The sequence below is a fragment of the Mixophyes fleayi genome, chromosome 6, assembly GCF_038048845.1.
Source record: "Mixophyes fleayi isolate aMixFle1 chromosome 6, aMixFle1.hap1, whole genome shotgun sequence".
NCBI classification, from domain to species: domain Eukaryota; kingdom Metazoa; phylum Chordata; class Amphibia; order Anura; family Limnodynastidae; genus Mixophyes; species Mixophyes fleayi.
The window spans coordinates 144122322-144146839 of record NC_134407.1 but is presented as its reverse complement, the minus strand read 5'-3'; the positions used below and the strand labels follow the sequence as shown (position 1 = coordinate 144146839).

The following is a 24518-nucleotide window of genomic DNA, read 5'->3' as shown; positions in this document are numbered from 1 at the left end:
CACATTTTTTGGTGGGTTTAGTTAGCACAAATATAGCTCTCAATGTTAAAAAATATTTTGAGGTAGCTTTTAACACAGTAACACATTAAAATGATGGGTAAGTATATTGCAAGATATATACAATTTCTCAGAAATGACTAACAATGGCAAGCAATAAACACAATTGTAGATATACACTCTCTCTCTATCTCTAAGGGGTACCTCTTCCCACCTATCCTTTCTGATTGCAATCCTACAATTTCACTAAAATTACTAAACTTGCTTTACATAAGCCATCATAAACTGACATAAGCATCACAAATGTATATTGACAAATTTATTTCTCAAAACTTGGCTTTAAGTGAGATACTCCTCTCTGCTTTCTCAGAAACAACTTGAATCAGCTTGTTAGAATGTACAGAAGGATTCTATAATTCTCAGAATCCCTCTAATGAACACAATACACAGGCCTCCAGGCAATAGCAACTTCTTTCATATCCTCTTAATGAAGCACTTGTCTTTCCCTTGAAGATCTTATAAAGCTCAATATTTTACTTAAACTTTACTCCAATCCAATATGGCTGCAGAGACACATGTGGTACAAATGTAGTTTCCTCTCTCTATAATATGACAACTAGTAGGTCCTTGATTATCATTGTTACTACAGCTCACTCTTGTGGTACTTTTATTTTAATGAAATACTCAGTCCCAAAACCTGTCCACCTTTCCTTGCACTGTACTCTTGTCAATAAATCAGTCCTGTAAAAGTGTTATTACCAACTCTCTTCAGCTATCGCCACCTGTTGCCTGTCTAACTAACAAGAAGATACTCAGTCCAGATAATACCACAATTAGTGAAATAAGATGTACTTAACCAACAGGTCTCCGACATCTAGCATGGCTCCCTTCTGTAACAGATTCCGGTAACTACCTGCACTCATCTACTGTAAAGTATTCTCCACTCTCACAGGGTGTCTGTCTCCTTAATCCCTCTGGCTCTCAGTCCTCTCAGACTACTGTTACACTCTCTATGACAGGCTGCAGAAGACTTCCTCAGGATGTCTGCCTCACTGAGTGCCTCTCCGAATCTCCAACTGTCGTTTGTAACTACTCCTTCACATACTCCCCCTCCCCACTGCACGTATTTTATATTGGATTGGATTTGGTAATAAACAGGCGACCAATGTAGAGACTGACAGAACGGATCAGCAGTGGAAGAGCGATTTGCAAAGAATATCAATTTAGCCACTGCGTGCAAAACAAATTGTAGGGGTGAGAGTCTCATTCAGGGAAGACCAGTAAGGATGGTATTGCAATAGTCAATGTGGGAGATGATTAGTGCATTGTGGTAGGTCTAACAAAATGACTGCTGAAAATCCATTTTGACATTGGTACTTTCATGTGTGTATTACTTTAAATGCTTATATAACCAAGTCCAAACCAGAGACATCTTCACATATCCAGCTAAAGTGGTGTCTCTGTGCGTACTGCTCATGTGCAAAATTCTTATCAATAGAGAATCAATAGAAACTAGGAAAAATCATGTTTGCACCTTATATGCAAATGATTTCAGGGTCCTTGCCATCAAAAGCAAAGTAACTGAGACATAACTCTTCTACATGGACCCCTGCAGGGGTGCCAAGTACTCTGTTTGTTTGTATCCAGTTGTTTACTCCTAGCTTTCAGACGAGGAAAGACGGGACCCTAGGATAATCAGTGACTAAACATATTTACTGGAACAATCTATTGGCAGCAGATAAGTTACACTTTTATTTACTCTTTTTATTCTACTAACTCTTTGTATTATATTACTCTTTGCATTTTATTTACACTTTCTACTATATTCTTCACAAAATAAACTATACATTTGTTTGACAGACTGTGTGTCTTGTGTTATTAATCCTCTGTGATCCGAACTTGCTATTTTCCACTGGGAAAAGTGCATGAATTAAAGTTTTTGCACTATCCTTAGTGAAATTTGTGCCTTTTGTGGAAATGTTTTTTTTAGATGTATGTAACATGATTTATATATAGACTAGATGTGGGGAACAAAAGATAGTTCTGAATCAAGTATCAGACTTAGGCATTGAGCTTGATAGGTGTTAGGACTCTGATCCTAATTTGTATCTGACTTGCAATACCTCTATGCTACCAGAGGTGCTGCTGTTTTGCCATTAGGCATTCCCATATTGCCTGCAGGAGTTAACCTCCTTCCCTGGTCATTATTTGCAACTGTTCCACCACTTTATATACCCGCCCCAAACATTGCTCTTTGCAGTTCATCATTTGTTTGTTGCTTCTGGTTCCTGTCAGTACTCCTGTAAATTGTGTCTGGTGTTCTCCTGATTTCCTAACTTCTGCCTGTTCCACCATTTTGCACCTTTGTGTATAACCTAGTCAATGGCTTTGTTTGACTCTACTCCTGTCTGCTCCCTGAAATTGTTTGTGGATCTACTTGCTTCTTACCCTGGCTTGCCTAACCTTCCACTTGCCTGATTCTCCCGTGGATCATCCGGTTAGCCTCCTGGCTAACCTATGTCTCATGCCTCCTGCTTCATCCGCTAACTTGGCAACCTGAATCTGTACCATGTTACAATGCAAGGGGTGCAAATTAGTATTCTATTTTGCACATAAGTTAAATACTGACTATTTTTTCATGTAGCACACAAATATACTTGATAGCTTATTTGTACACTGAAATTTAAAGTTGAAATTTGTGTGCTACATGAAAAAACAGTGAGTATTTAACTTATTTACAATTCATCATCGCCGCGGACGCTTCTTTGACAGCGTCTCGGCTGCTGTATAGTACAGTGCCGTTATGTGGGGCACTTCGTTAGCGGAGTGGAGGGGTTTTTGGAGACCCAAAAACCCCCCCTGCGTGCGCCCCTGATGCAAGCTATGATACACAAAACTCTGGATACAAATACATTTGTGGTGTACAATCACAATACTGATATGAATATGTGGTGGTCGAGACGGATGGGATTTCCTTCCCTTACCTTGTCCTCCAGACACGAGTCAGGTTCTTTTCTGTTCGGATATCCGGTGGTCAGGAGATAAATACTTCAATGAAAGGGACAAGGATTAGTCAAATAACTTAGGTTTATTAAGAATGCGGTAAGGATAATTTTGGTAAGCCACCGCGCCACTGACCCCTTCAGCTCAATGGTAATGGCAAAATAATTGTTTGATCAACATAGAGCACAATAGCATTTAACATATAATATACACTTGGAGAGTATAAGGCACAATAGCTATAACTTCTTCAATATCAATAAATACATTTTTAGGTAAATCACTTAACATTAACATTCATCTAAAACATTTGGTGCACCAATATTATCCCTGGTAACGTTACCATATTTTACACTCAGTCCTGGGTTGAACTGTGCACAGGAATTTTGTAGTGTTTAAATATCCTGCAGAAGTTTCCTGAAGGGTTAATAATCCCGATTAAGTCTCTGTACTTTCTCTCTAAAAAGGTAGATGTTAAACTGTAGGCAGTGTTAAAGATTATAACAAAACACAGGACTGTTACTCAATTCAGTCACAAGATGGCGCTGTTCTCTCATCACTCTTCCCTCTGACGCTGGGGTGTGTGCAGTACACTGCAGGCTAGGTTTTTACCTTGAAAAGGTTCTGCAGTTCGTGGAAACTGTGTTGGACGCCCCACTGTGTGTCTCCAGCCGTTCTCCAGCCATGTGTGCTGGCAATATCACCAATTCCAGCAGCAGATCAGTCTCTCATGTCAGCTTCCCCTTTCTTGTTGCTATATCACACACTCCTCCTTCCTGCACATCCTCCTGGGTACGTACTTTCAGTTCAACTGTCAACTGTCATTCCCACTGTGTCTTCCTCAACCTCTAGTAACCCCTTGTAGCCCTGCATTTTTAAAAGCGTTTATGCACTTCCTCTGTGCTGTTTAATAAGGCTTTGGGGCATCACAAATATATTAAGTGAAAATAATTGGCATAAATCCAACATTGAGTCCCAAAGAGTATAACAAAACTGTGTTCTACAAGTAGACCTTTTTATGGTTTAATTTGGAACTCTGCAAGTGAGAAATAGTCAGTGTAATGTCTCTGTTGTTTTTAGGAAAGGAATTATGTCTCTATTTCTGATAACTAACAATGTGGAAGCAGGTCTAGATATCTCGATAGAGTAACTATACACGTGTATTGCTTTTTAAAAACATATCAAGTAGCTATCTTGTGTGGACTACATATTGCACACGATGGGCCTGATTCATTAAGGCACATGAAACAAATGTAAACTGTGGGGTTTTTTTTGTCTTTTTTAAAACACACATAAATCAGGCATACGTACGTCTGTATTCAACTCTGAGGGGAACTAAAGATATATCTGTTGAATATGGGTGTTGGTGCATTCCACTCAGACAACACACTGAAGGATACGTCCAATGCATATGTGGAATATAAAGCCTCAAAAGAAAGGACAGAATAATAAAATTCAATTAATGTCGCCTGTTAATGATATAGTCATCAATGAAAAACATTAAAAAAAGATTCCCCCCCCTTCCATAACATACTTTTATTAGGATGTAATGAATGTCTACTGTACATAAAATGCATTTATACAGATGGTCCTGATTGCAGACACATATTGTAGCATGTATATGCAACCGTCGTCACTACTAATCAGAACTGACGCCTGTCCTCTAGCTGGTGCAAATGATACAACAGAAAAACATTTGAGATGCCCAAAGCTTGAATTGGACACTGCTGCGTGCGCTCGAGCTTGGCACGCCCTTACTGTACATTGACTACATGCATTCGCCCTTTCCCTTCCCACCCCTGAAATCGTAGGCCGTAGTAAGGGCCCCATTCTTTAATGAATCACACCCAATATTTTAGCTGTTTTATTGTTGGAGCTGCAGCTGTTTCTCACTGTTTCTTCTGTCCTTAGTCTCAATGGCTTGAATCCAAGATAATATCTAATGACAGTAACCACTCTTGTAGAGAAAATGGGCATACTGTACTCAATAATTTCAAACCAATAAAACAGAAATATTAACTTCACATTGTATTGCTGTAACATTCATAAAAAAGTGTCATATACTTAACATAAAACTGTCAAAGAGTCTATTTTTCATATAACGCCCCTTGAAGGGCTACTAAAAGAACAATCTGTGGTTACTAGATGGGAAAAAACATTGTGTCTTTGTTTTTCATGGAAATGTTTGAAAACAAGATGTTCAGCCTCCTCCTGATCTGCCTTTCATGATAAAGAACATTAATAAGTAACCTGTTGAGATTAGACATACACAGCAGAACACTGTTTTGTTGTCAGCAGAACCAGAATACAGCCTCTCCTTGTCTGGCACTAGATGAGTAACCTTTGTCCCAGTTCCTATTCTGCATCCTCATATTGCATGTTTGAGACAGGGAGGTGTAAGGGAAATCATGAAGGCGGGAGTGCCATTGAGGGATGTGGGGATGACATTGGGAAACTGTGACTCTCGGTCCCTTTTTGAAGGACAGCAGCAACCCTGTCACTGCATAGCAGTGGAGCCTGGAATACTTTCTAGATATGTTTCCCTGTTTAACCTTCAGGATCTGATTGCACATTTTCCATCCCAGAGATTTCTGCAGGGTTGGGTTTTGAAAAGAACGAATATAGGTAAAATAAAATGATCTTTCACATGGGTCTCAGTACTTTCTCATTACCAAAGGATCGGCAGTAGTTAATGACTTGTAGCTTAACACTTAACAATGACACTCGTTTGATAGTCTGTTTTGTGGGAAAAGGATTATACTGTAGAATATTGGTGGATTGGAAGTTACATCTTGAATATAGTGTACATTATTAGGGATCCAAACATCGGAGGGACATAGGGAGAAATGGAGAAATTTCAATGACAGAATGCCTCAATAATAACAAAAATGAAAGGGCTATATATGAATACACAGTATGCACCCATGACGTAATGACGCAAACCGCGTCATTTTACAGCTGGGGCGGGGCCAAAATGACGCGATTCCCCGCGAATCGCAGCATTTTGGCCCTAATTCGGGCGGATGCAGAAGATTACCACACTCTCCCGGGAGTCTCGAAGACCCACCCGAAATGAGTCTCTCGGACATTCCGGTAGAGCTGGCAAGTATGCAGTACAAGTTTGTCCTATAACTAGACTCACAATCTATATATAAGATGTATGTGAATGTATTTCCTGACCGATATATTAGTGCTATATTATCTTATGCTGAGATTTTGCAGTTGGCCGATGACCGCTGCATGTAGAGTTCCAAAACAACTGCAATGTCTGATAATGATTGGCATGTAGTAAAGGTGCTCAAAATATGACTGTGATCATCCTGTGTCTGCGGTCATTATCAGACAACACAAACAGGAATGGAAAGATCTCATCCAATTTGGTGTCCACGTGTGTGGCTGAAGTGGACAATAAAGCTGTTGGTTTTTATACTAAAATCCTTTGTTGTAAAAAACTTGCATTTTAAACATTTTGAAAACCCAATGTCCACACATTTGTCCTGATATGGAAGACAGCTGGGAGACCAAACTATTGTGCAACATGCTTAATAACTCTTGGAAGCACAAAATAGGCCTCAGATAGTATATGTGTAGATTTCCTTTGTACTTTTTTGCCATTTGTTGTATCACCATGAATACACCATAGATTCAGGATATGATGTGATGATTCTAAGTTCTATTTTTCTGTCACTCAAAGCAGCCTTTCTGTGATCCATATTCCTTTAGTGCTGTGTTGTTGCTGATGTAAAGTGCCTTAATCAATGGGCTTGCTTATTTCTTAAGCTTGCTCAGCCATCCTTTTGTTTTGGAAGGTTTGGGAGAAATTTCTGAGGGCTCATAATTTGCCAGGTTGTCTATAGAAACCTTTAATTCATTAAATGTTGGTCTCTTTTTGGGGTTTTCATCCCAGCACTCCAACATAACATTGTAGACTTTATTGGAGCAGTTCTCTGGAGCTTTCATCCGCTTGCCTTTTTTGAGGAACTCAAGCAACTCTGAGTTTGAGACACCTACGAAAAGCATGACAAGCGTGTCACTCTACATTCTCAATGTACTTTAGGATCTGCATAACTGGGCTGTTTATATTTTATTTGTCCCTGGTGTAGAATAGCAAAAATAATTTTTGTTTCATCTAATATTTCTGTATGTAATTTATTTTTATCATGGTTCCAGTGTAAACATTTAACTAACACCTTTACTGGCATTTCGGATTCACACAGAAACTGGTTTTATCTATCTGTCTACTTCTCTAGTTGTCCTCCTCCCCATTTCTATAACTGCACTTTAAAGGGGCCGTACACATGACTGCTGGTAAAAGCCTTTAGGGCATGTTCAGTGCTGTAGGGGATGACTTAAAGTTCTATGCTGCTCATAGCCAGTCACATGCTACCCTCCAATAATTTATACACTCCCACCTCTTGAAAAATCTATAACCAGCATTTGCCATATACCACAAGTAATGTATTTAAGTACAACCTCTTTGTCTAGTTTTACATCTATCTTTTAGAGAAACGTTCACACCTAAAACTACATTTATCTAAAGTGCCTATACTGCAATGGTCATTTAGTCAGGGCTGGCGGAACATGGTAAGCGCGGCAGGAGGGTGCCATGTATACAGGGGGGCCCAGCCAGCCCATCAGGGGTGACACCCCCATGTTCCAAGTCCAAACTCTAAATAGAGCAGGTATCGGAAAGAGTATAGTATCGGTGCATGTGCGGTGAAGAGCTCCCCCAGGGCATGTGCGGTGAAGAGCTCCCCCAGGGCATGTGCGGTGAAGAGCTTCCCCAGGCCATGTGCGGTGAAGAGCTTCCCCAGGGCATGTGCGGTGAAGAGCTTCCCCAGGGCATGTGCGGTGAAGAGCTCCCCCAGGGCATGTGCGGTGAAGAGCTCCCCCAGGGCATGTGCGGTGAAGAGCTCCCCCAGGGCATGTGCGGTGAAGAGCTCCCCCAGGGCATGTGCGGTGAAGAGCTCCCCCAGGGCATGTGCGGTGAAGAGCTCCCCCAGGGCATGTGCGGTGAAGAGCTCCCCCAGGGCATGTGCGGTGAAGAGCTTCCCCAGGGCATGTGCGGTGAAGAGCTTCCCCAGGGCATGTGCGGTGAAGAGCTTCCCCAGGGCATGTGCGGTGAAGAGCTTCCCCAGGACATGTGCGGTGAAGAGCTTCCCCAGGACATGTGCGGTGAAGAGCTCCCCCAGGGCATGTGCGGTGAAGAGCTCCCCCAGGGCATGTGCGGTGAAGAGCTCCCCCAGGGCATGTGCGGTGAAGAGCTCCCCCAGGGCATGTGCGGTGAAGAGCTCCCCCAGGGCATGTGTGGTGAAGAGCTCCCCCAGGGCATGTGCGGTGAAGAGCTTCCCCAGGGCATGTGCGGTGAAGAGCTCCCCCAGAGCATGTGCAGTGAAGGGCAGGTGGCACCATGGAAATCCCAGCACTGTCTCTGACAGTAGTTATTTTTAGTTAAAGAAGGAAAGGAGACAGCTCATCAGAATAAGCAGAGAATATGTTTTTATGCTAAAGTGGGGACCTGTATTAAGTTTTTTTATAATCTTACTAAATATAACTAAATATTTAGCATTTGTTTTATAAAATTAGGAATAGCAGACAGAAGTAGGCATTGTTTAACTTTCCCCCCACAGGGCATGCTGCAACTTGTATTTCTACAGTGGTTGGTCCAAGGCTGGCAGTAAATGCTGGTGCTTATAGTTCTACAACTCCTACCCAGCAGTGCTACACATTGTCTAACTTTGTTAATGGTTATATGTGCCATGCTTACATGTGTACTGTAGAGCAAAATATAATTATTACCTGGGTATGGGTTCATCCCTCGGGACATGATCTCATACAATAAAACACCAAAGGCCCAAACATCTGACTTATGGGTGAAACAACCGAAAGCCAGCACCTCAGGGGCTGTCCATTTGTAAGGGATTTCCTTAGAATATGATATGTAGCATTCATCCTGTTTGAAGAAAGGGGATTTAAATATTAGAATATCAATGATCTGTAAAGTGAATTTCCGAGAGTAGCATCAGTGAAAAATAAATGGTTAGTATATAAGCATTAATTTTCAATATATAATTAGGGTTTCCAGTTTTCTACATTTATTTTTGGGGGAATTTGGTATATATCATTCCTCATTTTTGGAGTTTCTTCTTTTCCATTAAAAAAATGTATTTTGGTATGTCAGTAAAATAATTGTACCATGAAGGTTGGACCCAGGGAGAAGAGGGATCTATGAAGGAGGAGATGACAGTGGGGGTGGGGGAGGTGACAAGTGACAGAAGGGGGGTGTTTAGGGGACAAGAAGAGAGCACCAAGACAAATGGTAACATGGCGAGTGTGCCAGGGGAGGATCCAAAGGGTCCTACAGGAGAGTGTGCCAAGGGAAAAGGTGACAAGTATTCCAGGGGAAGGAACATGGTACCAGGAGAGAGGAGAGATGCCAGATACATACTCATAAGGGGGAAAGTCGCAGGTGATATGGTGCCATAGGGAGGGGCCAAAATGGTCTATGAGACGAAGGTGTCATGGGCACTAGGAGTCTTTACCCAGGGATCACCAGGTGATAAGCTTACCAGAGGAGTATAGATGGTAATATGGTACTCTGGTAGCGGGGTGATCACGTAACAGGAGACAGCAGATGATAGAGATGCTCGGGAAAGTCTATGACAAGCAGCACTGGTAATATATACGTAGTAATACACGAGGAACTGAATGGACAAAGGACACGTGAGGGTAGTCAGTGGTCTGCGGTAGCAAGTTGTACCACTGCTATAGTGAGGAGGAATGTCCAACAGAAACGAGGAGGTGATGAGAGTCAGCGGTCTGCGTTTAGCAAGTTGTACCGCTGTCTGGGTGAAGGAATGGAATCCAGATGAAGGTATCCGGGGAGTCAGTGGTCTGCGTTAGCAAGTTGTACCACTGCTATGTGAGAGGACACTGGAACAGGTGACACTGGAAACAGGAATCAGTGGTCTGCCTTTAGCAAGTTGTACCACTGAATATATATGTAAGGAGGAGCACGGGGAGAGACTGCAATACAGAGGATACACGGGCACCTTGAACTTGATCCACAATGACATGCACAATATAGTAATGACTGAACAGCACTGCAATAATACAAAGTCATAGAAACTATCCGGGCAAAAGATAACACAGTCAATGATGGCAAAAGTCTCAGCGGATAGTAAGCTCCAGAGGAGAACAACTCAGTCCAGCAAGATATGCAATACACCAGCACAGTCAATGAGAAGTATGCATACCGTGGTTCAGGAGCAGGCTGTCAGACAGGAGTGCAGAGATACCTGAACGGCTGGAGGCCGGCAGGATGCGAAGTCCCTGGAGGGTGAAGCGGTAATCAAGTAGGTGCAGCGCACAGGTAGGTAGACCAGCAGGGGAACAAATACTCAGGAAGCAGTAGTATGTAGAACTGGACTCCTGGAGGACCCTGAAGAGTAGCGATGGTCTAGACGAGATGAAAGCAGTGAGGCGCAGATCCGATGCAGACTGGCGAGTAGACACCAGCAGGAACACTGAGAAGCACGGGGAGCGGATCAGCTGCTGCAGACACGAGTAGAACGGAGGAGTAGCAGCCAGCAGGACTCTGCAGGTACACGGAGGTAGCGGATAGCAACCAGCAGGTGCAGCCACGATGAAACAAGGGAGAGTAGAGCTGAGCTGGAACTGTTGAGCACGGAGAGCAGCGGATAGGAATAGTTGTAGCAGTCTCGAGGAAACACGGGAGAGTTGAGATGAGCTGAAGACTGTAGCGCACGGAGGCAGCAGATAGGAATCAGCCAAACAGTCACGATGAAACACAGGAGAGTTGAAGTAGTCTGAGGACTGTAGTGCACGGAGGCAGCGGATTGGAATCAGCTAACAGACACGATGAAACACAGGTGAGTTGAAGTGGTCTGAAGACTGTAGTGCACGGAGGCAGCGGATAGGAATCAGCTAACAGTCACGATGAAACACTGGAGAGTTGAAGTGGTCTGAAGACTGTAGTGCACGGAGGCAGCGGATAGGAATCAGCTAACAGTCACGATGAAACACTGGAGAGTGGAAGTGGTCTGAAGACTGTAGTGCACGGAGGCAGCGGATAGGAATCAGCTAACAGTCATGATGAATCCACAGGAGTAGAAGTGGTCTGGAAACCACAGGAGTAGAAGTGGTCTGGAAACCACAGGAATCAGCAGCGCTGAATACACGAGGAAACACAGGAACACCTTCAGAGGCTCATGGGGAATGAGACTCCAAGATCAGGCAACGAAGTATGGACAGCAGGTGCTTTAAATAGGGAGTGTTGCCTGATCAGCCAATTAAGTTAAAGGAACAGGTACTGAAGGTTTTGAAAGGGCTGCGCATGCGCAGACCCTCAGGATGGTGGACGGCCACGGTTCCTAAACACTCATCTAAATGATCCTATATGGACCAATAAAACGGGGAGCGAATTTCATAGATGGGACCTTCAAACGAATATTTTTGGTAGATAACCAGACACGATCTCCAATTTTTAGTGGCGGAATAGCCCGCCTCTTCTTATCTGCGAAAGACTTATATTTGGCAGATGTCTTCTTCAAACAGGTTTTGACCTGAGACCAAATATTTTTGAAGGTCTGACAAACAGTCTCTACAGCAGGAACTTGGGTGGGAGGGAGGACAGGAAATTCCGGAAAAGACGGATGGTGACCGTAAACCACAAAGAATGGAGTTTTAGACGATGACTCATGGTACATGTTGTTATGAGCGAATTCAGCCCAAGGAAGCAATTCTACCCAGTTGTCTTGATTGGCTGATGAGAACATCCTTATAAAGGTCTCGAGATCTTGATTGACCCGTTCAGTTTGTCCGTTTGATTGCGGATGGTAAGAAGATGAGAGTGCTAATCGTATGCCCAAGGTTTTACAAAGGGCCCGCCAGAATCTGGAAACGAATTGTACTCCTCTATCTGATACAATCTCAGACGGACATCCATGAATACGAAAGATTTCCTTAACGAAATGTTCAGCCAGAGTAGACGAGGAAGGCAAACCAGACAAAGGGACAAAATGAGCCATCTTCGAAAATCTGTCTACCACTACCCAAATAGTATTACAATTTTTACTAGATGGCAGATCAGTAACAAAGTCCATACTAATATGGGTCCAGGGCTTGGACGGAATGGGTAGTGGTTGCAGCAACCCCGCTGGAGTTCTGCGGGAGGATTTAAACTGAGAACACAATTCACAAGAAGCAACAAACTCTTTGACGTCTCTCCTCATCGAGGGCCACCAGTAACTTCGAGAGAGAATCTCAAAGGTCTTGCGTTCACCAGCATGTCCAGAAAAACGAGAAGAATGGAACCACGAAAGGATTTCCTCCTAAGAGTAGGAGGCACGAGGGTCTTCCCAAATGGTAGCACTTTAGTGGAAGAAGCAGCCAGCGAGATACATTTGGGGTCTAGTATAGAATGGTTGGGGACCTCTTCAACGTCAGAGGACGTCACAAAAGCTCGAGATAGAGCGTCAGCTTTCTTGTTCTTGGCAGCTGGTTTGAAGGTTATGATTAATTCGAAACGGGAAAAGAAAAGAGACCATCTTGCTTGACGAGGATTCAAGCATTGGGCAGACTGTAGGTATGACAAGTTCTTATGATCCGTGAAAATCGTCACAGGGTGACGAGCTCCTTCCAATAAGTATCTCCACTCCTCTAATTCAACTTTGATAGCCAGCAACTCCTTGTCCCCGATAGTGTAATTTTTCTCCGCAGGCAGGAGGCCCCGAGAGTAAAAGGCACAAGGATGGAATTTTTGTTGCTCCGATCGTTGGGAGAGAATGGCTCCTAAGCCCACATTAGAGGCATCTACTTCTAGGAAGAAGGGAAGTGTCACATCAGGCTGTCGAAGAATGGGAGCAGAGGAGAAGGACTCTTTAAGAAATTGAAAGGCTTGGAGGGCCTCGGATGACCATTGCTTAGTATTGGCCCCTTTACGAGTCAGGGCCACAATAGGAGATGCAATGGACGAGAAGTCTTGAATGAAGCATCTATAGTAATTGGCAAAACCTAAAAAACGCTGGATAGCACGAAGAGTAGTTGGCTGGGGCCAATGTAATACAGCATTCACCTTTTCTGGATCCATTTTCAGGCCAACTCCGGAAACAATATACCCCAAAAATGGAATCTGGGGCAACTCGAATGAACATTTTTCTAGTTTGCAGAATAATGAATTTTTCCGGAGTCTGGAAAGGACCTCTGCCACATGTTGGTGATGAGAAGGCAGGTCCTGTGAAAAGATCAATATGTCGTCCAGGTAGACAACAACACATACATATAACAAGTCCCAAAAGATCTCATTAACGAAGCCCTGGAAAACAGCGGGGGCATTACACAACCCGAAAGGCATTACTAGATATTCATAATGCCCATCTCTGGTGTTGAACGCTGTCTTCCATTCGTCACCGGGCCGGATTCTAATTAAATTATAGGCACCACGAAGATCCAACTTGGTAAAGATCCGAGCTCCCTTGATGCGATCAAATAACTCAGTGATCAACGGAATGGGATACCGATTTTTAATAGTAATGGCATTGAGTCCACGAAAATCTATGCAGGGGCGTAGTGATCCATCCTTCTTTTTTACGAAGAAGAACCCGGCTCCAGCGGGAGAGGTGGAAGGTCGAATAAACCCTCGCTGGAGATTCTCCTGGATGTAATCAGATGTAGCTTGAGTTTCAGGTAACGAAAGTGGATAGACCCGACCCCTAGGAGGAGTCTTGCCAGGTAGAAGATCGATCGGACAATCCCATGAACGATGAGGAGGAAGACGTTCAGACTGAGCTTTATCAAAAACATCGGCAAATGAAGCATACTGAGGAGGGAGTCCCGGTGAGGAAGATGAGATGGAAGATTGCTGTATTTTAAGAGGAATGACTTGAGAAAGACAACGATGTTGACATTCAGCTCCCCAAGACGTAACTTGAGGAGTGCGCCAGTCAATCTGGGGAGAATGACATTGAAGCCATGGAAGGCCTAAGACAATCGGACTTGTCGTAACAGGAAGAATTAAAAACGAAATCTCTTCATGGTGTAGCACACCAATCTGAAGCGTTACTGGAGACGTACTCTGGGTGATGAGACCATTGATGAGACGCGATCCATCTATAGCAGTCACAGTAATCGGTGTTTTCAAAGTAATCACTGGTAGGGACCATTGATTCACTAGGGATTTAGAAATGAAATTTCCTGCTGCTCCAGAATCAATCAGTGCTTGAGACTCAAAGGATTTGGTAGCAAAGGAAATCGTAACATCAAAAGCGCAGACTTTTAATTTCGTAGAAGATGGAGAGGACTCCAGGGACCCTAACTTCACCTCTCCAGAACTAGTTAGGGCCTGGCATTTCCCGATTTCTTAGGGTAAGAACTGAGCATATGTGTGGAATCAGCACAATAGATACAAAGTCTATTCTTTACTCTTCGGTTCCTCTCCTCTGAAGTTAATTTGGAACGTCCTATCTCCATGGGAATCACAGAAGGTGAAGCTGGACGAAATTGAGGGGTTGAGCGAAGAGGTGCTTTAACTGAAGTTGTTTTCTCAGATTCTCTTTCACGAAACCTCATGTCTACACGATGGCAAAGAGAGATCAAATCTTCTAATGACGTAGGAAGCTCTTGGGTGGTCAGTGCATCTTTAATTTTATCGGAGAGCCCCTGCCAGAAGGCGGCAATTAGTGCTTCAGTGTTCCACTGAAGTTCAGAGGCTAATATCCTAAATTGAATGACGTACTGGCCTACTGTATGAGAACCCTGACGTAAACGAAGAATGCTGGAAGCAGCGGAGGTCACACGACCTGGTTCATCGAACACACTTCGGAACATAGAAATAAATTTGGCACTATCTTGTAATACAGGATCGTTTCTCTCCCACAGAGGTGAGGCCCAAGCCAGAGCTTGTCCAGAAAACAATGAGATAAGATAGGCCACTCTGGAACGATGGGTAGAAAAATTTTGAGGTTGGAGCTCAAAATGAACTGAGCATTGGTTGAGAAAACCCCTACAAGTTTTGGGGTCTCCATCGTACTTTGACGGAGTAGGCAGGTGAAGCGTGGAAGCCGTAGACACCTGGGATGGCACTGGGGAAATGGAGGAAAGCACAGGAGCTTCAACATTAGCTGTAACGGTCTGTCCAGATGTTCCTTGGGAGGCTAACGACTGGTAGCATTGAAGTAACAGCTGTTGGCGAGCATCCTGTTGCTCCACACGGGTGACCAGATGCTGCAGCATCTCTTTGGCTGTAGGTTCCGTATCTGGGTCTGTCATGGCCGGATCTTACTGTCACGGGCACTAGGAGTCTTTACCCAGGGATCACCAGGTGATAAGCTTACCAAAAGAGTATAGATGGTAATATGGTACTCTGGTAGCGGGGTGATCACGGAACAGGAGACAGCAGATGATAGAGATGCTCGGGAAAGTCTATGACAAGCAGCACTGGTAATATATACGGAGTAATACACGAGGAACTGAATGGACAAAGGACACGTGAGGGTAGTCAGTGGTCTGCGGTAGCAAGTTGTACCACTGCTATAGTGAGGAGGAATGTCCAACAGAAACGAGGAGGTGATGAGAGTCAGCGGTCTGCGTTTAGCAAGTTGTACCGCTGTCTGGGTGAAGGAATGGAATCCAGGTGAAGGTATCCGGGAGTAAGTGGTCTGCGTTAGCAAGTTGTACCACTGCTATGTGAGAGGACACTGGAACAGGTGACACTGGAAACAGGAATCAGTGGTCTGCCTTTAGCAAGTTGTACCACTGAATATATATGTGAGGAGGAGCACGGGGAGAGACTGCAATACAGAGGATACACGGGCACCTTGAACTTGATCCACAATGACATGCACAATATAGTAATGACTGAACAGCACTGCAATAATACAAAGTCATAGAAACTATCCGGGCAAAAGATAACACAGTCAATGATGGCAAAAGTCTCAGCGGATAGTAAGCTCCAGAGGAGAACAACTCAGTCCAGCAAGATATGCAATACACCAGCACAGTCAATGAGAAGTATGCATACCGTGGTTCAGGAGCAGGCTGTCAGACAGGAGTGCAGAGATACCTGAACGGCTGGAGGCCGGCAGGATGCGAAGTCCCTGGAGGGTGAAGCGGTAATCAAGTAGGTGCAGCGCACAGGTAGGTAGACCAGCAGGGGAACAAATACTCAGGAAGCAGTAGTATGTAGAACTGGACTCCTGGAGGACCCTGAAGAGTAGCGATGGTCTAGACGAGATGAAAGCAGTGAGGCGCAGATCCGATGCAGACTGGCGAGTAGACACCAGCAGGAACACTGAGAAGCACGGGGAGCGGATCAGCTGCTGCAGACACGAGTAGAACGGAGGAGTAGCAGCCAGCAGGACTCTGCAGGTACACGGAGGTAGCGGATAGCAACCAGCGGGTGCAGCCACGATGAAACAAGGGAGAGTAGAGCTGAGCTGGAACTGTTGAGCATGGAGAGCAGCGGATAGGAATAGTTGTAGCAGTCTCGAGGAAACACGGGAGAGTTGAGATGAGCTGAAGACTGTAGCGCACGGAGGCAGCAGATAGGAATCAGCCAAACAGTCACGATGAAACACAGGAGAGTTGAAGTAGTCTGAGGACTGTAGTGCACGGAGGCAGCGGATTGGAATCAGCTAACAGACACGATGAAACACAGGTGAGTTGAAGTGGTCTGAAGACTGTAGTGCACGGAGGCAGCGGATAGGAATCAGCTAACAGTCACGATGAAACACTGGAGAGTTGAAGTGGTCTGAAGACTGTAGTGCACGGAGGCAGCGGATAGGAATCAGCTAACAGTCACGATGAAACACTGGAGAGTTGAAGTGGTCTGAAGACTGTAGTGCACGGAGGCAGCGGATAGGAATCAGCTAACAGTCACGATGAATCCACAGGAGTAGAAGTGGTCTGGAAACCACAGGAGTAGAAGTGGTCTGGAAACCACAGGAATCAGCAGCGCTGAATACACGAGGAAACACAGGAACACCTTCAGAGGCTCATGGGGAATGAGACTCCAAGATCAGGCAACGAGGTATGGACAGCAGGTGCTTTAAATAGGGAGTGTTGCCTGATCAGCCAATTAAGTTAAAGGAACAGGTACTGAAGGTTTTGAAAGGGCTGCGCATGCGCAGACCCTCAGGATGGTGGACGGCCACGGTTCCTAAACACACGGGAAGAAACACTCACAGTCTGGTGAGTGACAGAAGGTTTGAGGCTGATTGGCAACTTACTAGAAATGCTGAAGTCTTTCAGATTCACTCCAGGACAGGTACTGCTTTGCTTAGTAAAGCTTGACACCATGCTGTTTCCCACATCTTATAAATATAGCTAAACTGGCGCAGGAAGCAGTGTGGTGAAGTTCATGCTCTAAACTGCTATTCACAGACTCAGCCTTATTGAGAAAAGAGATTTCAAACTTACTTGGTTTTAACTAATAGTGCCAGGAAAGCCCTCAGTGGGTTTTTTAGACAAAGCTGAAAACTGGAAACCCTAAATATAATCAATAAGTCACAGTACCTTTCCACTAGGTGTCACTACATGGTGCTTATTTTTATAAATAGGTTCCGTCTCTGTCTAAAACCCTACCCGACGCGCAGAAGTGTGGTACGGGATTGAATGTTATCCGTAACAAATTCCTAAAATATCTTCAAGAATGTGAGAACCATTGTTTAATCTAGGTGGTTATCTTGGGAATAATTTCTCACCTTAATAAATCTTGCCAAGCCAAAGTCTGCCACTTTGCAGATGTTGTTCCGTCCAATCAGGACGTTTCTAGCCGCCAAGTCCCGGTGGATACAATTATTTGCTTCAAGGTAATGCATCCCGTCCACCACCTGCCCAGCTATATCCAGTAGTCCATCTACATTCAGCTCCTGGCCCTCGTTGCCTAGTGAAACACAAGAATAATCAACTCACTACAGTCAATGAACAATTAACAGGTTGACAAAGTGTGACACAATATCTGACATTTTGAGTAAGTTATTAACGAAGATGTTGTTTTTTTGCAGAATTTTGTTTTGAATGAAATGTTTGTCCAGAAGCAGATTAAGAGGATAACTATATGGACACATACAGAGACAACATTTAATCGACATTCAGAAAGCTGACAACATTAGGTAGACAAATAAAATGACGACAGTATCATTAAACCAACAATTGAAATGTCTATAGTTTTATTAGGCAGACAGTTGAAATGTAGATAGTATTATTAGGTCGACAGTTCAAAATTAAACAGTATTATTAGGTTGACAATTGAAATGTAGACAGTATTATATGGTCAGAGTGAGGGTAAGAGATACAGTTAGGGATATTATTGTCAATCTAATAATACTGCCTACATTTGAATTGTGACCTTATTATACTGTCTACATCTGAATTGTCGTCCTAATAATACTGTCTACATTTCAATGGTCGACCCAATAATACTGTTACTGTCATTATTATTAAAAATGAGGCCTTAAGCTGAATGCAGATAAACGCATCTGTTTGTCACGAAGCAGGCACTTACCTTACAGGGTTAAGTCTGGTGACATGCTGCTGCCTATGGATGCAGGGGGGTGGAGTTAGGCTGTGTTTATATATATTAGTGCTTCAATAGGCGTTCTCCCTCTAGCCTTCAGGAATTCCCTCCCACCCTTACGTTTCTGAAGTTATTTAATGGAAGGTAGTTAATATGTTGAAAAGAGGCACAGTAGGCAGGAGAGCGGCTATATCACACGGTGCTACCGCTGATTGGCTGCACGTCACTACTCCTTTCGAAGCACCCTGGCTCTTGGTACCTCTGTGCGAGGACTCCTAGACCTACACTGTGCTCGGACGTCTTTGTGAGCCCAGAGGGGAGTAGTCACGATGACGCCAGATTTAACAGTGGCAGATCGTAAAGGACTGGGTCCTGGGACCAGTGGTTAGTGCCTGTGGGCCATACACTGTTCGGTTTTGCTATTAGTGGTTGGCTGATTGGATCGCTCTTGCTCCACCCTTTATAATTTGTAATCAACGAAACTGTGACCTTTTTTTTGCCAAGATAAAGTTGTCAGTGTTTTTATTTGTAGATAAGAATTTAGAGGGTTAGGTTAACAGTTATTAAGGTGTGGTGCAACGAAGAGGGAATCTGCTGTCAAATTTTATAAACTGCATACTGCTGAGAGTGGCCCATTTAGTCTGCTCATTTTATTCCTAACAACCTGTGACCTTATTTGATCCTTAGCTTTTTTCCAAAGTTAGTATTGCCTTATGTATGTACCACGCATATTTAAATTTCTCTCTTTCACTTCTGTTGGAAAGCCTATTCCACCTATCTACTACTCTTTGAGTAAAGTAAATCTTCCTCAATTTCTCCTAAACCTGCTATACCTCCTCCAGTTTAAATGTATGTCCTCTTGTTCTGAATCCTCTCTTCCTCTGTAGAATGCTTTCATCCTGTACCATGTTAAACCATGCACATGTTAGTTGCCCTTCTTTGCATAATCTATTGATGTCCTTATGGAAATAAGGCCTCAAGAACTGAACATAGTATTCTAGGTGTGGTCTCTCCAATGATCTATATAGTGGCATCACCACTTCTCTTTGCCACTAATTCTGTAAACAGCATCCCACCATTGCTTTGTTACATTGTTTGCCCACCTTTAAGTCCCCTTAACATCACTTTGCGTATAGGGTAGTTTAACACTTGATAAGTGTTCTCTACTGCGCCAACTAAAAGTATTGCTTCCTCATACAAATTTTAAAAACAGTTTCATCATTAATATTTGACTTCTCAACAATGGGGTGTACTGGATTTGATCACTTGGATATTGCTCTTTACATGTATACTCTACCCATGTAGCAAGTTACACCCACCTCTAAGGAAGTTGAGCAGATCTCCCTTAGACAGTAGCTCTGTAATGATATAATATGGGTCCCCCACTGAGCATACGGCATACAGCGATAGCAGGTTTCGATGGTGGAGAGTCTTCAGAAATGCTATTTCCTTCAAAAATATTTCACGGTTAGTCACATCTGAGGAATTATGAGAACAGAGAATAAGAGATTAAGAGAATCATCATCATCATCATGATCATCATCATTTATTTATATAGCACCAACATATTCCGTAGCGCTTTTCAATTGGGGACAAACATAATAAACTAATAAACAAACTGGGTAAAACAGACAAAGAGGTGAGAAGGCCCTGCTCGCAAGCTTACAATCTATGGGACACATGAGGTTAAGTCTACATTTTGCATTTTGGCCCAGCCAGACTGCAAAGGTAAAAGTGACTCATAAGCTAAATGATCCCGTCACACAACAGTGTTGGTCAGGGGGTAGTTGTCTTGTGTGAAATTGTGTAACAGGCTAAAGGTAGCGAGGTTAAGAGGGTGGCTGAGGAATATTATAAGCTTGTCTGAAGAGGTAGGTTTTCAGAGAACGCTTGAAAGTTTGTAGACCAGAGGAGAGTCTTACTGTGCGAGGGAGAGCATTCCATAGAGTGGGTGCAGCCCGAAAAAATTCCTGAAACCGGGAATGGGAGGATGTAATGAGGGTGGATGAGAGACGCAGATCTTGTGTAGAACGGAGTTGCCGAGTTGGGAGATATTTTGAGACAAGAGAGGAGATGTATGTTGGTGCAGCTTTGTTGATGGCCTTGTAGGTTAGTAAAAGTATTTTATATTGGATTCGGTACAAAACAGGCAGCCAGTATAGAGACATACAGAGTGATTCAACAGAGGAATAACGATTTGCAAGGAAAATCAGTCTTTCCGCAGCGTGCAAAATAGATTGTAGGGGTTTGAGTCTGTTTTTGGGAAGACCAGTAAGGAGGGAATTGCAATAGTCAATGCGGGAGATGATAAGTGTATGAATTAAGGTTTTTGCAGTGTCTTATGTGAGATATGTGCGAATTCTGGAAATGTTCTTTAGATGTATGTAACAGAATTTAGATATAGAGTCAATGTGGGGAACAAATGATAGGTGTGAGTCAAGGGTTACACCTAGGGAGCGAGCTTATGGGGTGGGATTTATGGTCATGTTATCAACAGAGATAGAAATGTCAGGTATGCTCTTGTTGGTGGGTGGGAATATTATTAACTCTGTTTTAGAAAGATTAAGTCTGAGTTGGCGAGAGGACATCCAAGATGATATGGCAGAAAGACAGTCAGTTACACGGGACAACACAGATGTCGAGAGATCAGGAGAAGATAGATAGATTTTGGTATCATCTGCATAGAGAGGATACTGAAAGCCAAAGGAACTTATTAGATTTCCAAGAGAAGTGATATAGATAGAGAACAGCAAAGGACCTAGCACTGAGCCTTGTGGTACTCCAACTGATAGGGGAAGCGGAGCAGAGGTGGCTCCAGAGAAATTAACAGTGAAAGAGCGATTAGAGAGGTAGGATGAGAACCAGGATAGAACAGTGTCTTGAAGACCTAGGGATTGCAGCGTTTGTATGAGAAGAGAGTGGTCAACGGTGTCAAATGCAGTCGAGAGATCCAGGAGAATTAGGAGAGAGTAATGGCGTTCAGTTTTAGCAGTGATCAGATCATTGACAACCTTGGTCAACGCAGTCTCTGTGGAGTGTTGAGAATGAAAGCCAGACTGAAGAGGATCCAACAGGTTGTAAGCGGAAAGAAAGCGTGTGAGGCGAGTGTAGGCAAGTCTCTCTAGAAGCTTGGAGGGGTAAGGGAGCTGAGAGATGGGACGGTAATTTGAGAGAGAGTTTGGGTCGGAGTTTTGTTTTTTTAGAATAGGAGTAATCACTGCATGCTTGTATAGTGATGGAAAGATGCCAGTAGAGAGTGAGAGATTACAGATTTGAGTTAGAGGTGAAATGAGCACAGAAGACAGGGATCTACCAATTTGCGAGGGAATAGGATCAAGAGGGCTGTACAGGTGACTAATGCAGAGCATCAATATTTACTTTAATCAATATATATAGCATCATTCCCAAGCCTATTATTTAGATCACTGCAATTTAATTTAAGAAATGTGAAGTATCACTTCCTAAATGAAACGCTGATCATCGCAGCTTGTCAACCCTGGCAGCACAACGCTAGTTTTTTGTAGGTTCTGAAGGACGTGTCTCTTTTATACGACTACAGACAATATCACATTTTACTAGTATTTTACAACAATAAAAATATTGGACTGAGATTCTTTGTCGGAATGCTATTAGTTTGTTATGCTGTAAAAGCATTCTGTAATCTCAATCAATATGGCTGCTATATTGTACATTTATAACTTAGAGAAAATAGGCAGAATAATTAGTAGTAATTATATAGTAATTAGTAGTAATAACATAGATAATTTTAGCAAGCATGAGATATTGTACAACATTGGGAAAACAATTCTACTTCTTTAACCACTGTGATACAGTGCTTACTACTCACAGTAGAGCTGTTATGTTGCATTTGGTAGTTGTGTGGTTTAATCTGAATATTCAATGATCACAATGTACAATGTATGCATGTGTCACCCTCTTGTGGTCAACCCGTTCCACTTTTCACATTTGACAGAACTCCTACTTTTGCTTATGCCGTCATCTAGTGGTCAGTGGTGGAAGTAACTTGAATTTTATCATGATAAAATTCTTTCTTAAAATGTATTGATTATCTTAAGTGAAAGCTGGTCTATTAAAGTTACATTCCTGGGGTCTGGCATTCAGGCTGTCCTCCAGGCTCCCCAACCACCTGCATGTGCTCAGTCACGTAGGCAGAGTGTTATTTTGTGATGTGAATGATATTGACTTTGTTGTTGTCCTGCGCTTATGTTTTTCCTTTTGTATTTACCTGTTGTGCTCTGCTACCTTCCGCCACATACATTCCCCCTCCCCACCCAGGTTACTTTTCTATAACCTTCCCCACTCCTATTTTAACTGTTACAAAACCTCCATAATGACTCTTTGCAGTCACTGAGGGTTCACTAGAATTGGGCATTGGGCAGCACAGTGGCTTAGAGGTTAGCACTTCTGCTTCACAGCACTGGGGTCATGAGTTCAATTCTCGGCCATGCCCTTATCTGTGTGGAGTTTGTATGTTCTCCCTGTGTTTGCGTGGGTTTCCTCCGTGTGCTCCAGTTTCCTCCCACATTCCAAAAACATATTAGTAGGTTAAATGGCTGCTATCAAATTGACCCTAGTCTCTCTCTGGCTGTGTCTGTCTATGAGTGTGTATATGTTAGGGAATTTAGACTGTAAGCTCCAATGGGGCAGGGACTGATGTAAGTGAGTTTTCTGTACAGCGCTGCGGAATTAGTAGCGCTATATAAATAGCTGGTGATGCTGACGGTGATGATGCATTTAAAGTGCAAATTTGCATTAAACCAGAGAAAGCCATAAAATTGACTTGACTATTTCTACTGCAAGTTTATACCACTCAACATTTTAAAAAGTAAAATTGGGACATAATATGATCCTCCCATGATCTGCCCAAAGCACACCCACACGCACATCCACCCAGGCCGTGTCCATTCTGAACAATACATGCCCACATTCTCACAAGACCACGCCCACTTCTGAGTCTGAGCGTAGGGACAGTGCTGCCTAAATGTGTTCACTGACCCATTTTGTAGTAGACTAGTCACCTGCACACAGTGGTGGTGGCCATTTTGTGGGCTTCTCTAGTCCTCCATGGGATACTGCATCCTAGTGAATTAGGGCATTGGTTGCATTTGTTCAACCCAAAAACTGTTACTTTAACTGGGATTGTATGGGGACAGCATGAAAGGATGTTTAATAAATGTATTTGATTGCACACAGGTCTGTATGATGCACACTGTAGCTTCAGCTTAAACACAGGGGCTTTTGGTGGGTGGGAAAATCATGACATGAAATAAAATGCTCCATGAATGTATCCATCACTCACTCTGCTTTATTGCCTTAATGGCCACCTTGATTTTCAACCGTCCCTGCCAGGAAGCTTCATAGACCTGCGCGAAGTTTCCCTTTCCCAACTTCCTCTCCAGGGTAAACTCTTCTCTGGGCCTCTCCCACTCGTCCAGGGGCATTAGGCACAAGTCACTGGTCTCCGGCTCATCCTGGCGACAGAAGATAAAGAAGTTAATGAACTCTAGTTACATAGCGTATAACTATGATGTGCAGACAGGGAGGATCAGTGATACACACAAAATAAACCTAATAAATGGATGTGTTTATGCTACCTCTTGTCTTATCATCTTACCACATGATTTCGCTTCAAGACTAATTCACACATAAGTAACCAAATTGTTCGTTTTGGGTGGAGCTAACCTTTAAGTTTCCACTACCAGTTTGTAATTCAACATTTTTCAATTTGTTTAAAATTGTATATATATATATATATATATATATATATATATATATATATATATATATATATATTATATATATATATATTATTAATTGTATATACGTATATATGCATATATACATATTTATTTATATATATATATATATATATATATATATATATATATATATATATATATATATATATGTACACACATATACACATATATATATATATAAATAAATATATATATATATATATATA

At 42.9% G+C, this 24518-nt stretch overlaps 1 protein-coding gene across 2 annotated transcripts in view; it reads right to left on the bottom strand.

Moving 5' to 3' along the window:
* Window positions 1-3066: 3066 nt before the first annotated feature.
* PTK6 (protein tyrosine kinase 6) overlaps window positions 3067-24518 on the bottom strand; it is a 28965-nt gene continuing 7513 nt past the window's right edge. The window contains exons 4-8 of one of the 2 annotated variants that reach the window (XM_075176684.1): window positions 23853-24024; window positions 19852-20010; window positions 17718-17899; window positions 8797-8950; window positions 3067-7004 (exon numbers count right to left, since the gene is read on the bottom strand). In XM_075176684.1, coding sequence (XP_075032785.1) covers window positions 6766-7004; window positions 8797-8950; window positions 17718-17899; window positions 19852-20010; window positions 23853-24024 — 906 coding nt within the window. In that variant the 3' untranslated portion in view covers window positions 3067-6765. The remainder of the gene's footprint in view (window positions 7005-8796; window positions 8951-17717; window positions 17900-19851; window positions 20011-23852; window positions 24025-24518) is intronic. The other variant, XM_075176685.1, reaches the window with a different exon arrangement.